The 13,952-nt window shown below is 43.1% G+C and overlaps 1 protein-coding gene across 2 annotated transcripts in view; it reads left to right on the top strand.

Moving 5' to 3' along the window:
• The window catches only part of RAB22A (RAB22A, member RAS oncogene family), a 47,256-nt gene extending 36,199 nt beyond the window's left edge, over nt 1–11,057 (top strand). For both annotated transcript variants that reach the window (XM_024750279.1, XM_024750280.1), the window contains 4 exons: nt 2,410–2,481; nt 2,573–2,679; nt 3,315–3,424; nt 8,049–11,057. In XM_024750279.1, coding sequence (XP_024606047.1) covers nt 2,410–2,481; nt 2,573–2,679; nt 3,315–3,424; nt 8,049–8,146 — 387 coding nt within the window. In that variant the 3' untranslated portion in view covers nt 8,147–11,057. The remainder of the gene's footprint in view (nt 1–2,409; nt 2,482–2,572; nt 2,680–3,314; nt 3,425–8,048) is intronic.
• The last annotated feature ends 2,895 nt before the right edge of the window (nt 11,058–13,952 follow it).

Raw genomic sequence — 13,952 nt, 5'->3', positions numbered from 1 at the left:
GGTACACAGGCCTCTCACCACTGTGGCCTCTCCAGTTGCGGAGCACAGGCTCCAGACGCGCAGGCTCAGCAGCCATGGCTCATGCCGCTCCGCGGCATGTGGGATCCTCCCGCACCAGGGCACAAACCTGTGTCCCCTGCATCGGCAGGCGGACTCTCAACCACTGCACCACCAGGGAAGCCCGAGGTGGTGCATTTTAAACTCTACGTCAACTGTGAGGAATGTATATTGTAGTTACAAGAGCAGCCACTTAAAAAGTCATACAGGAAGGTATAACTAAAAAGCCAATGGACAAATTAATAAGTTAAAATTGAATACTAAAAAATAGTTAATGCAAAAGAAGGGAAGAAAGGAAGAACAGCGTTTTCTTTTTTTTAATGGAACAAATATAAAGCAAACAGCAAAGTGGTAGACCTAATATTAGTAAAAACCAAATATATCGGTAAGTACATTAAATGTAAAGGAACTAAACATTCCACTTAAAAGGCAGAGGTTGTCAGATTGGATCAAAAGTCAGGATCTAACAAAGTGCTGGTTATAAAAGGATTCCCTTAAATGTAAACCCAGAGATTGCTTGAAAATAAGAGAATGGAAGAGGATATTCTATGCGGATCTTAAGCAAGAGAAAACCATTGTGGTTATATCAATAAAATAGACTTGGGTATTCAAAGATAAAGAAGGGGCGTGAAAAGAAGAGCATTAGGGAACTTTCCATGTTGATACAAACGTTTTATATCTCAGTGGAATGGTGTTTACGTGGTTGTATACATACACATTTATTGTTTTACCAAAACTTAAGACCTTTTATCAAACTTAAGATCTTTGCACTTCTCTAAATGAATTTTACCTTACAAATTTAAATGCAAAAAACAAACAAAGAAAACAAAGCCAAAAAACCAACAATCTTGTAAAGCATGTTGCCAGAACAATGCATCAAAAATGAAAGCTAATATCATTGCCTTTGCTCCTGTGACTCTCACCCCATGAAAGACAATCCAGAATCTTTTCTACCTAATAATCTGGTTTCCTTAAAGTGGCTTACAGGTTTTATTATTAGTGGTGTTTTTTCTTCTCTAAAACTTAACATATTTTATTGGAAGTTATCAGGCTTTGACCCCAGAAGCAGGGATCTTTCTCACTGAGACTAGTAAAACTTCACATGGATGGTCATCTGGGTTTGGCATTTAGTTTGACCTCCTCCTGCACCTAAACAGTTCTTATTCCCTTATTCCCCACTTCTTTCTGGCTTACTACAGTGTGCCAGGCACCTGGCCCAGAGATAAAATGGGGTACTAAACACACATGTTCTCTTCCTCACGGAGTTTACAGTCATAATTTTACTTTCATTTATAAAACTCAAATTAGCATGAAAGTTTAAAAGCCAAAGGTTAAGTCATTGGGTAAGAAGTTGTGGAGTCTGTAATTCTGTATATGGAATGTATTCAGATGCTCACTTCTGATGGCAGTTCCTACCTGTGTTTTGCGGGGAAACCACAGAACAGAGAGCCAGAGGGGGAGTCCAGTGGTATCTCTCACATCATATGTAGGGATCAGGTTTCAAAGTCAGGGTGTAAGACAAAGGTCAAGCGTAGATAAGAGTCTTGTCTTTCAACACTGGCATCACATTCACTGAGCAAGGTGCTCACACAGATGCCCAGGAACCAGGGTTGACTGGAGAGAGAGCTTCCCATTTTCCATCTCACACTCTATCACGAGAAATGGCCCACTAAATCAGCCTCGCTCTTTAAATTGTTATTACTCTCCCTTTCCTTCTCTTCCCTCCCTATTGTATTGGGGCAGGGAGGTGATTGGTGGGAAGGAGCCCTGCACACAGAGTTAAATTCATGTAAATGAAATGAGATATGTACCTGCATTTGGGAATTGCCACGTGTGTGGAAGTTACCAAAAAAGCGAGTTACAGGCTCATCCAAGTGGTGAATGTAAATGTGTACTCATTTCTGTAGCACAATCAGCATGTAGGTTACAGCGTTACCTTTTCAACACCCAAATGCAGCCGCTTCTCTGGAGAACTATTTACAGCATTATTTTTATCTCTTTGATAGTTTGGGAAGCCAAAGTTTAAAGGACTATTGAACAAATGAATTTGGGAATTATAACATTGAGTTCAATTAAGAAGCCTTTTTAGCTGAAACAATTGTTTATAGCACCATATTTAATTCCTATAAAAATGTATTCTAAACTACCTTCTGAGAGGCATTTCAGTGTTACATTAAAAGGTTTTGCCTTTGGTAATTTACTGGTTCATTTGCTTTAAAGCATCATGTCATCTTCTTTGGATTAAGAGAAAGATTACCTTTTGTGCAGGGATAATGGGGTTAAAAGTCTAGTAAAAAACATATTTAACCAGTTTTCCCAATTTTGTTTTTTATTTTTCCCTCTTCTCTGCAGTTTCGTGCCTTAGCGCCAATGTACTATCGCGGCTCGGCTGCAGCTATAATTGTTTATGATATCACAAAAGAAGTAAGACTTATATACCGTTTTCTTTAGACTATTTTGCAAACTCTGTTTTGGTTGCTTATATCTCCAGTTGCTTTCCTCCTCTGTGTTACAGGAGACATTTTCAACATTAAAGAATTGGGTAAAAGAGCTTCGACAGCACGGCCCACCCAATATTGTAGTTGCCATTGCAGGAAATAAGTGTGATCTTATCGACGTAAGGTAAGTTATTAGAACGGGAGATTACAGGGCTGATTATGTGTTCCTTTTCTTACAGAGCAATAGCCAATATAAGACTCTTGCTTTTATTTTATCTCTGACATTGAAAAATTCCTTTCTGTTGTTTGGTTGGAGTCCTGAAGTTTCAGACTAAAATTTAAGAGTTCAGACATTTGGAGCTAATTAGATTATATATCGAGACAGGTGTGTAATATATTTAAACGTCATTTGCATCATACTTGACATTATCTGGGATTAGTGTAGCCCTCAGCTCTCATGACATAGGATACCTGAATGGGGAAGGATATTTTAAGGAAAGCACGTTTATTGGCAATTTCTCTGGACCACTTCCACGATTCCCCAAGCAAGGGCTCTACTTTGAGGGGAAAAGAAACCCCGGTGATTCTCTGGCCATTCCATTGGATGCATTGCTAGTAGTCCCGAGTTCTATTCTGTTCTGTTCTGTTTTCTTTAACCGTAGAAGTGGTGTAATTGGGAGGACCACGGTGTCAGGGCTCATTCACCGGCCATTCGTGACATCCTTTATCATCATAAATCTGGTTAATTACTGGGTAGGTGGGGATCACATTAAGCTCTTGATGGGCAGAATTTCTGATTTGCAATCCGTTGCCTTCCAGAGAGGTCATGGAGAGAGATGCTAAGGACTACGCCGACTCCATCCATGCAATTTTTGTAGAGACCAGCGCAAAAAACGCGATAAACATAAACGAACTCTTTATAGAAATTAGTGAGTATCTCTGTGCCTTACGGGTTTCCTCTGTGCAGAGCAACTGAAAACAGAAGTGTCTCGCCGGGTAGACTTCTCCTTACGTAGAGTGGTCTAGTCTCTGGTACTGTTCTCAGTGGAATGAGATTTGAGAATGTAAGAGTGGCGGTGGGTTTTCGTATCATGCTGTAAGTGCTGCAGGGCTGCTGCCTGATGACTGTAGCCCTTCTAGAATGTTGTGCTGAGTGAGGGGTGTGCAGGGCCTAGAGGCCCTAGAAGCTGTCCTCTCCCGCTCTCTTCAAATGCGTTTCAGTTAGTTGTCCAGAGTCACTGAAAATGAACAAAGTAAAGGGAAATGAAATGCGTGTGTAATTCCACTATAAGAAAGCCCTCAAAATTAATACTAGGCACTCGCTAGTGAAACGTAAGACCACTTTTTCCCACCCCTCCTCTTTCCCTTTCCAGAAGTGTTAATAGGATGGCACTAGATGGGAGAGAGGCTGCTGTGTACCTTTGGGGTCCTCCACAGATTGTATCTGTTTATTCATTTCATTCAGATTCATCAGTATATTCGTTGAGAACCGTGCCAGGCTCGGGGGAGGCAGCGGCGAACAAGATGGGGTCTGCCCCTGCTGTCCTGGGGTGCACGTTCCACTGTGGGAGAGACAGTGAACACACAAATAAGTGAGGTCCTTTCAGATGATGAGCAGTGATAGGAAGACAATAACATAGGATGAAGTGAAAGAGTTTTCTGCAAGCGGTCGGGGAAGGCTTCTCTGAGGAGGCGATACTGAAGCTGAGACCTGACAGAGCAGGTGTGCAGAGCCCTGGGGTTCATGTTAACTGAACAGGTCAGACTTCCCTTTGGAGGACAGGAGAAAGCCAGCAAAGCACAGTGAACTTATTCATTAAGATCCATCCTTTGGGGGAGGTCTGAGAGAAGTGGAAGGGCCCTTGGCCAACATGTAGAGGAGGAGCCACCGGGGCCAGGCAGGGACGGCCCAACAGAGGAGCAGGCCTGGGGCAAGCGCTGAGACCTGGGGGGCTGCAGAAAGCCCTGGTGACCCTGACAGCTTGCAAGGGCAGGCCCAGCTCCAGGAGGTGGACCGCACTGGGATTTAGGCCCTTGGCTGCTCAATTGTTGGGGTTATTTTCGGTGTTATTGTTTTTTGATGTTTTTAGTTTGTTCCGAGAACCAGAGATCTGAATTTTATGTGACATGTCACACTCTTTAGATCTGGCCACTTATTCAAATATTTTCAGAACACCGTGCAGGCCTGCCGGGCCCGTCTGCTCCCTGGGACGCGGCTGGTAGAGGCTGGTGTGCGAGCTCTAGTCCAGCCCCTTCCTTCCAGCGTTGAAGAGTCACGATATTTATCGTTTTCCTAGATTGTAAATAGCAGTTACCCAGATGCATTCTTGAAAGGCAGCGTGAAGCCCGTCGGGAATTTTTCACAGTTCAAGCTGAAATATCTAAGTGTGTGGTGTCATGAGTGCTAAAATTATCACTGTTTCTTTATAAAGTGTTCTTTACTCCAGCAGTGTTAAAGAGCAGGAAAGTGGTGAATTGTACCAATAATGAGAATTCCTGTCTAAAACCGGCCCGCGCGTACTCATCTTAACTGCGAGAAGTAAAGACACACGCTCAAAACGTTAGAAAAGTTTAAGGAGATGCAAATCGAGTTTATTATTTACTGGGCTGTTGTAAAATTGCATTAGCACAGTGCCTGGTTGCTAGCTTTTTATTAAAGTCTAATATACATGCTGAGAAGTGCTCATATCAGAAGTATAACGCTCCAGGCATGATCACGGACTGTGTAGACTCCTGTAATCGGCACTCACTTCAAGACCCAGCAGCGTCCCAGCAGCCTTCCTCCCCGACTCCCCACCCGGGGAGGCACCATCCTGACCACTGACTCTTCCTGTTTTGCCTGTTTTTATATTTTATGCTTTTTAACACATGCTGGGTTTACGCTCTTGTGTCTGGCGTCTTTAGCTCTACGTCACATTTGGTAGATTCGTGTGCAGTTCATCCTCACCGACAGAGTGTGTGTGCCAGGGTGGGCGCGGCCAGGGACACCCCCAGTGTGGATGGGCGTTTGCGTAGTATGTCCAGTTTCGAGCTGTGACAAGTACAACCTCTGTGAACATTCTGCTTCATGTCCAGCGTGTACACGACAGGTACACATTTTTCTTGGGTCTGTTTATACCCAGGAGAAGGATGGCTGAGTCTTCAGGTATGCGTGCGTTACTGTCAAACAGTCTTCAGGGTGGTTGTATTGGCACGGACACCAGTGGGGTCTGCGAACCCCAGTCACCCCGACGCGGAGGGGCAGGGTAGTGACCTGCACCTATGGCAGTGAATGAAGTCGAGCACCTTTCCGATGTCTGTTTACATTTTTATGATATCTAGATACTCTCTTTTGTGTAGTTTTGCCTATTTTCCTGTTGGGTTTATCTGCCTTTATCTTAGTGTTTATAGTTTATTTTGACTATGAGTCCGTTGTTGATTATGTCTATTAGAGAGATGCACTGTGTGCCTTGGCTTTCATTTTTTTTAATTAATTAATTAATTTGTTTGTTTATTTATGGCTGTGTTGGGTCTTTATTGCTGCGCACAGGCTTTCTCTCGTTGCAGCAAACGGGGGCTACTGTTCGTTGCGGTGTGCGGGCTTCTCATTGCAGTGGCTTCTCTTGTTGCGGAGCATGGGCTCTAGGCGCGCGGGCTTCAGTAGTTGTGGCACGCGGGCTCAGTAGCTGTGGCTCGTGGGCTCTAGAGCGCAGGCTCAGTAGTTGTGGCACATGAGCTTTGCTGCTCCGCGGCATGTGGGATCCTCCCTGACCAGGGCTCGAACCCGTGTCCCCTGCATTGGCAGGCGGATTCTTAACCACTGCGCCACCAGGAAAGTCCATTGATTTTCATCTTTGAATCAACTCCTTTAGTAAATTGGAGCTTTTAATCTTAATGTAATCCAATTTATCCTTATTTTCCCATATGGTTAGCATTTTGGGGCTCCTGTTTAAGAAATCCTTGCCTATTCTCAGGTCACGAAGGTGTTCTCCTCTGCATTCTTCTAAAAATATTTCAGAGATGGCTCTAATACCAGCTGTGTTTTCAGTATCCATTTATTGAGAAATAAGGAATGACAAGAAGAGTCAGTGAAGCTTTTAAATAAATTTGCATTGTATTCACAGCAGTGCATATAGGCGTTTGAAAGTGCTTGTAGGACATACTGGAGGATGCTTCCTAGCCATGCGGGCACCATGCTGTGTTCTGCCCTCTCCCTCCCCAACCCCTGATTTGCAGGCTGCTGGATGTGCCAGAGGCTTCAGGTTGGGCACCCGAGGACCTGAGAGCCGGCAGATTCCCCCTCAGCCTCATTAATGCCGGAGATGCAGGTGTCAGTTCCTTCGTGTTTTCAGAATACCTCAGTGCCAGGTGCTATGCTAAATAGATACTGGAAACATAAAGCTGGAGATCTCTTCCCTTGAAGAGCTTTGGGCCTCATTAGAGGGAGCTAATGGAGATGGTTGCGTAAACAAATGTGTAGTACCGTGCTTCTGGCTCCTGACTCGATTTTAGCATCTGAGATATTGGACAGAGTTAGGACGTGGGAGGGTTTCAGGAAAGCCTTTGTACAGGAAGCAGCCCTCGAGTTATCAGTGAGGCAGGTGGATGGGTGATTTAAGGCTGCTCTCGAAATTGACGTTACGAGTCACAGAGCAGTAAAGTGAAACCTGTTCATTCTCATGCATTGTTGGTAGGAGAATGAAGTGGCACAGCCTCTTCAGAGAGCAATTTGGCAGCATCTGTCAAAGCTGAAATTGCACGTCCTTCTTGCATTTGTGCTAGATAGACACTGGGAATACAGTGTCGGTGTCAGATAAATACCCAGGAGTAGAATCGCGTGACCCGGCTCTTCCACGCCTGTTAATTTATCCCACACATGCACTCATGGGTTTACAAACACAGTCTTTGCATTGTTTTTAAAAACATCAAAATACTGGAAACAGACTTAAAGATCTATCAATAGGGGATAAAGAACGGTACATCCATACAATGCGGTATCACAGAGCTATTTAAAAGAACGCTCTGGCGGAACAATCCCCAGGATATATTACGTGAAACAGTATTTGCTCCTGCGCTGGTTTTAAGAGCGTGTGTGTACTGTGCATGTCTGCACACACCTGTCTCTGGAAGGTGGCCTCTGCCACGAGACAGAGGGACAGGCACATTCTGATGCAGTTTTTTTAACATGTAATTTTTTTAGTTAAAAAAAATTGTACTAAACGCCATGTGATACCCTTCTTTGGACCCTGGAACAGAAACAGGACATTAGTGGGAAAACTGATGGCATCTGACAAAAGTCTGGGGTTGTGATGTTCCAGTGTCGAGTTCTTCATTTTGCCAAATCCCATGGTAATACTATAAGATACCAAAATCAGGGGAAACTGGGTGAGGGGGATACAGCAGTGCTCTGTGTTATCTTTGCAGCTTTTCTGTAAATCTAAAAGTCTTCCAGAATTAGAAGTTTTTTCAACTTTTTAAATTTTAATGAAACCTGTCAAATTGCATCTGCAAAATGGAATGAACAGATTGAGAATGTGAAAGCTCATTCCCTTCCCTCCTGTCCTCTTGGTTCAGGTCGAAGAATTCCATCCACTGACGCCAACCCGCCTTCCGGTGGAAAGGGCTTCAAACTCCGAAGACAGCCTTCGGAGCCAAAACGGAGCTGCTGCTGACTGAGCCTCGGCCTCCAGGCTCAACGGTGAAGTAGGTGGTCCTGAAAGTTAGCGGGAGGGCTGGAGCCCTGTCGCCAGGGGTCGCCTCGCCGGTCTTGTATCTTCTTCGGGCAACAAGGATTCACAGGAATTGACCGGTTCTGTTTCCTCTTTGGAGACTGCAGCAATAATATTTCAGTCTGTGGACTTCTCTTCTGTAAAGAATCTCTGGTGTACAAAGGGACTTCATCATAGGCTTTTGACCTTGCTGAGAAGGAGTGTATGATCGTATGGATGGTAGGACTAAATTGTTGAGTAGTTTTGTAATCAAGAGTTTATGTAACATTTGTAAAGGGAAAATTAGCACTTTTGTGGTTCTTAAGGGAAGAAAAAGACCTTGTGGAGATTATCATTTCCTTGGTTTCCCATTGGTACCCATGATACCATTTCCTTGGTGGCATTTAGAACGTGGTCAGTTATCATGAATGGAAGGATGGCAGTTCTTATTATTTGAAGCTGAAATGGGTTATTTATAAGGGCTGATGGAGATGGTTTCACCCCTGCCGGCTCTAAAGCACTTTGCATTGGGTACATCAGCCCAGGACATGCACAGTGAACTCACAGCAGCAGCTGCATGCCTCACCCTGGGTTTGCATGTGCCGCCAGGCACATTTTTGGCACCTCTGTAAGGAAGCTGTCGCGATCAGGGTGGTGGTGGTAGAGAAGCTGCCTGGAATAAACTGAACTGCAGGTGATTAAACTGACTAGCAGTGGTTTACAAAGAGAAGAGAGAGAAAGTAAAGAAGGTGGTGTAAATGCTGTCAATTTTTTATTTAACCGAGATATTTTGGTGGGGGAGACAATGATCTGTTGCTTAGCATATGTAAAGTTGTAGTCTATATTTACGAGACCATTGCTTACAGATTATAAATTATGTAAATACATTAACAAATTCTGTGTTTCATTCAACACTCCATCTACTCTCGCACTGTGCCCGCCCACTTCGCAGCCTGTCCACAGGAGGCTCCTTGAAGCACGTTGACATGGTGCAAAAGCTTAGAGCCTGGCTTGTGATCTGTCAGGGTTTCTCTGCCTTCCCTTCCCGCCACCCCCGCCCCTCCAGTCCCATCTGGAAATCATTGTGAAGACTATGCCACTTTGACAAGCCTGACTAGCCCTTCCCTGACTAGCTTCGGGGCAAAAGGTTAAGGCCCCGAGCTCTCCACATTTACCTACCTGGTCTTGGGGGTAAGTTTTCTTTTAGCTTTTACAGCGACCTCAGGCCAACTGTTTTGAGAGAGTTTTCCTTGTTAACAATTTTAGCCTGTCTTTCCGTTTCCCTTGTTTTCCTCTGCCTCTGTTAGTGGTTAAAGCTCTTTTCCTTCAGGGAGCCTACTGAGGTTTTTAATGTAATCTAAAAATAAAGCACTGAAGTGAAGTTGGTGAAAATTTGTTCCTGGTCTAATTTGGCACCCTTCCAACCTGAGTATTGTAAGGGAAGGAAATGTACGAGATTAAATAGGAAATGAAACAGTTTGAATTTCAAACTAAATTGTGCTTTCAGAGCTATCCTTAAACTGAACAGTTGAAACTTTTAAAACTAATGGTTATTTCTTTGTGCCCCCCACTTGATACGGTTAGATTGTAATGGGAAAATTATAACTCAGATTAAGTAGAAAACGATTCCCTTTCCCCTGGTGTATGTGTTAAGCATTTGGAATTGCTTATTCTCTTATCGAAATCATATAGAAGGAACGATGGTAGTGAAAATTCTAATGTTTTGTTTAAAATAGGTGTGGACTCTGTGCCCCTGCAGCATCTAGCTTCCTTCCCAACGTGAAATTAGCAAGCTTTCAGAGAGAAGGCCTGACTCCAAGAGCTGGGCTCTTTACACCTGAAGGTGGTTTGGCTTTGTTTCATATACTTCCAAATGGATGGGGCCATCAGGCCACTGCCCTGGTTTGTCCCTAACATTCCCACTGCTGGGCCTCTATCTCCATGACAACAACATAAAAGAAAGGTTGCTGGATTCACGGAGAGGCGACGCGTGTGTGGCCCTTTCCCTCTTTTTTCACCAAAAGATGACACGAATCTGTGACCTTCACATGTTTTCAACCAAAGCTGTCAGTCAGCGTGGATGATTTCATGATGTCTGGGTGCACAGGGAAAGGCGAAGTGCCTCGGTGCCTCTCTCATTGGTGAGGCCTCCGAATGCCTCTCATCCTGTTGTGTCCTCTACTGCACGGAGCCCAGGGCGGTCCGTCCTTCAGCCCTCCTCAGCCGCTTTCTCATCCTGGTTCCTCGTTCTCCGTCCCATGTGCTCCTCATGCGTTTCAGGGCCTCTCTCGCTCTCATTTTCCTCAGTCCGTCTCAGAAATTGCCATGGCTGTTTCTCATGTGGTGTCTTTTTAATGCTTAACAATAACAACTACACATTGCTTTCTCAGAATTCAGAATTCATACTCGATGAAAACAGGGGGGAAATGTTTTCATTTACCTTATTTGCTTCTCAAATGCAAAGATGAATATTAAAGTAAGAAACTTTTATTTTGAGCCCACTTTGGATTATTCACCTGACTAAAGAGTGATCTGGTACACGTTTTATATATTCTTTATTCTTATTTCTTATTATGAGAAAATGCTAGATTGTAAAAGAATTGAGACATAGCCCATCTATAAAACTCTTCTTTTGGTTCTCTTATGACGCAGGGCCATCTTTAAAAACTTTGGGGACTGAAAAGAGAAAGAGCATTAATTAGCTGCAAGTGTATATTGATTCCTCTCAGAGAAATGGAAATCAGCTCTTTGCAGGTGTCCAATCTTAGTAACCATTGGTCTTAAGAACTCTCCTTTCACACAAGTGTTTTTCTGATTCTGTGATAACTCATTAACTGTCATTTGGTGATTAAAAGAACATAAAGTATGAGTATGATTAAGTGTCCTTCATTTTAAACTCTCTTTAAGAAGTGATTAGGGAGAAGTGCCTATCACAGGCCTTTCTGGTTCCAAATGAAACCTCCATCACCTGCTTTTCAACCACAGGCCACGTTCTACACATAGCAAAAGAAAGGTTTGATTCCTTTAGAATAACACACTTCCTGGTCGCCTGTGTGTGATTTTGTTTGAGGTGCCTGCCTCCCGTTGTACACAGGCTTCCTGGATTCCTCCCCACGTCTGAAAGGACTGACCCTCCTCTGTTGGAGGCCCAACCTCCTCTAAGTGGGCTGGTGTCCTTCTTGAGGTTATCGGGTTTTATTATTTCTAAATACATTAAAAGGGAAAGAAAACCACATTTAATTTCAGAACTTCTCTTTACGTTTTGTGTTTATTTCTTTTCTATTCTCGAGAAGGAAAATAGGTCTAGGAGACCTTATAAATTAAACTCTGGGAGATAGAATAATGAAAATATCTTCAGACGACTATTCCATGGCTTTCCTGGAGGCATCACACCAGCGTATCTGTACTGTTATGGCGTTGTGTTAAAATGGGCAGATTTAATTCAGTCTACAGTGCACTCACTGGCATGTCAGCCTCAGAGCTTGAAAAGGCATTTGTTCACTGTTACGTGCATCCTTTTACAGGCTGAGAGTAAGTTGCAAAAGAGGTTGTATAAATTCTTACAAGCATTTTTTCACTTGTTTTTTCAGAACACGCTGAGAAAGTGATTCATGGCCCCTTAGTGTGTAAGAAAATACACGCACAGTGTGATATGTATATGACAGACGAGCCCCCTACACATTCGGATGTCTTTGCAAGAACCTATATAAGTAATGAGAAAATCCTTTCCTTCTGGGGAAAAGTTATTAGAATCCCCTTAACTCTGATCTATACTAGGTACCTGCTGTAGAACATCTGGGGGAGAAGTGACAGCCCACAGACTCAGGCTGGCTCCTCTCTCCCAACTCATTCGGCTGCAAGTGTTCCTCCTGTCTCTGTAATGAAAGTTAAACAACAGTGATAAGCTAGAGAGTGGAAACCTGTAAAAATTCTTCATTATTTAAATTTGTTTTAAAGGGACTATAGCAGCATGACTTGTTTGACTACAAGAGATCGTCTACCTCTTAACAGTTAATATTTTTTAAAAGAAGAAGCTAAATGTACCTTCAAGGGTCAGGCTGTGACTATATATATACCTGCCCTCAGTTAGCTTGGTCCATCAAAAATTTTTAAATGATTCAAGGTAATGTTTAGATGTGTTTTAACTCCTGTGGTACCATGATGCAAACAAACAAACAAAAAAAAAAAACAGTCCAAGCAACAGATTTATCCAGGAGATAAACATGATACTGTACAGTTTTAGCAAAGGGAGGTGGAGGTGGAATTTAGCCTTGGACTGAAAGAAGTGACCTCTGCCCATTTCTCTTGCTTGTCTTGACTTCCAATAATAGAAATCCAGGCAATGTGGTTATCCGGTTTTCATGAAATATTAATGGAATTCTGGGGCATTTGTCCTGTTTTAGGTGCAAATGAAAGTCTTAAAAAAAAAATTAGGAGGGTATTACATTTTTCAGGAGCCTCCACTTTTTCAGTCCAAGAGAATGATAAGTGAGCCACCTGTTATTGATGAAGTTTCATTAGGCATAATGAAGAAAGAGAATAAATAGAACCAAGAATCTCCATCTTTCTCAGTTTGTCCTTCAGGATTCTCCTAGCATGTAAGGAAAATGATTTACTTCCCAAATCTAGAAGGACTTCCAGTGGCATAGATCAACTTTGATTTTTGGTCTGTACCATCAGAAATAACTAATATCTGTGTTCTTTCCTCTTAGAGTATAATCAGTTCCAGATAGGCTAGAATTGTTTGTGGCTTTCAAACAAAAGATTCAGAAGTTTAATAAAAAGAAAAATCTGAAATCTTCCATCTTTTCCTTTCATTATCTTGAACATTTTAGACAGATAGTAAGATTAGGATGTGTCATCAGTAGATACTAGAATTAAAACCATGGAGTCTTAAAAAATTAAACAGAAATTTTAAAAAACTCATGGCCAGTTCATTTTCAGATCGGTGTGCATGGTCCTGGCGGCCGGTGCCTCGTCAAAATGCTTCATAATTGAAACAAACAAACTTCTGGGTAGCTTTCCACGAACAGGAATTCACGTGCCAGGAATTCAGCCAGTTAATGGGAAATCCTCAGATAGGAATGATTTTTTGAAAGAGCCTTCTATACTTGGCAGTTTTAAACTGTAGACCTTAATCATCTCCTTTGCAATCCTGCAAAAGAAACAGAATGCTCCGGTTTTGATGCAACTTCTTGATTCAGGAACTTTTTCGTGTTTCCAGAAGCAAATTGTTTAAAGCGGTGCTTCAGAGGAAATCATCTTTAAAACAGCATTTCACACACAGGGCTGACAATCTTTACTCAGAATTGCAGTTATCCAAGAGACTCCCCGTCTTATGTCACGGAGAAAAGCCGAGCACCCCTTCTTCGCCTGGGCAAGCCCAGCACCCAGTGAGCACCAGCTAGAGTGGGACAGGCCCGGGGGCGAGGTGGAGCACGCCCCCTCCCACTTCAGGAATCGTCAGCACCCAGCAGCCTGTGACATCAATTGGAGCTTAACCCTTAATTCATCGTTATTAATTTTTTCATGAAATTTATACTTGAATCATCAGTTTCACCCACTGGAAAATGTTGAAAGTGGGGCTTAAACTTGTGTACCTCCGCTGACTCTGCCTATGCGGTTATTACCTAGTTTAGGAAACTTTCTTAATGTGGGTCATGCACGTGCTGTCCAAGCGACTGGTCGATTCAGTGTGGGGACAGTTAGCAGCAGCTGGCTAGTCAGAGCGACTGATGGGTGGCTGTTCTTTAAACCATTTGTTGTATTG

Source organism: Neophocaena asiaeorientalis, unplaced genomic scaffold (genome assembly GCF_003031525.2).
Source record: "Neophocaena asiaeorientalis asiaeorientalis breed wild unplaced genomic scaffold, Neophocaena_asiaeorientalis_V1.1 scaffold606, whole genome shotgun sequence".
Classification (NCBI taxonomy): Eukaryota; Metazoa; Chordata; class Mammalia; order Artiodactyla; family Phocoenidae; genus Neophocaena; species Neophocaena asiaeorientalis.
This window is presented reverse-complemented; position numbering and strand designations above follow the sequence as displayed.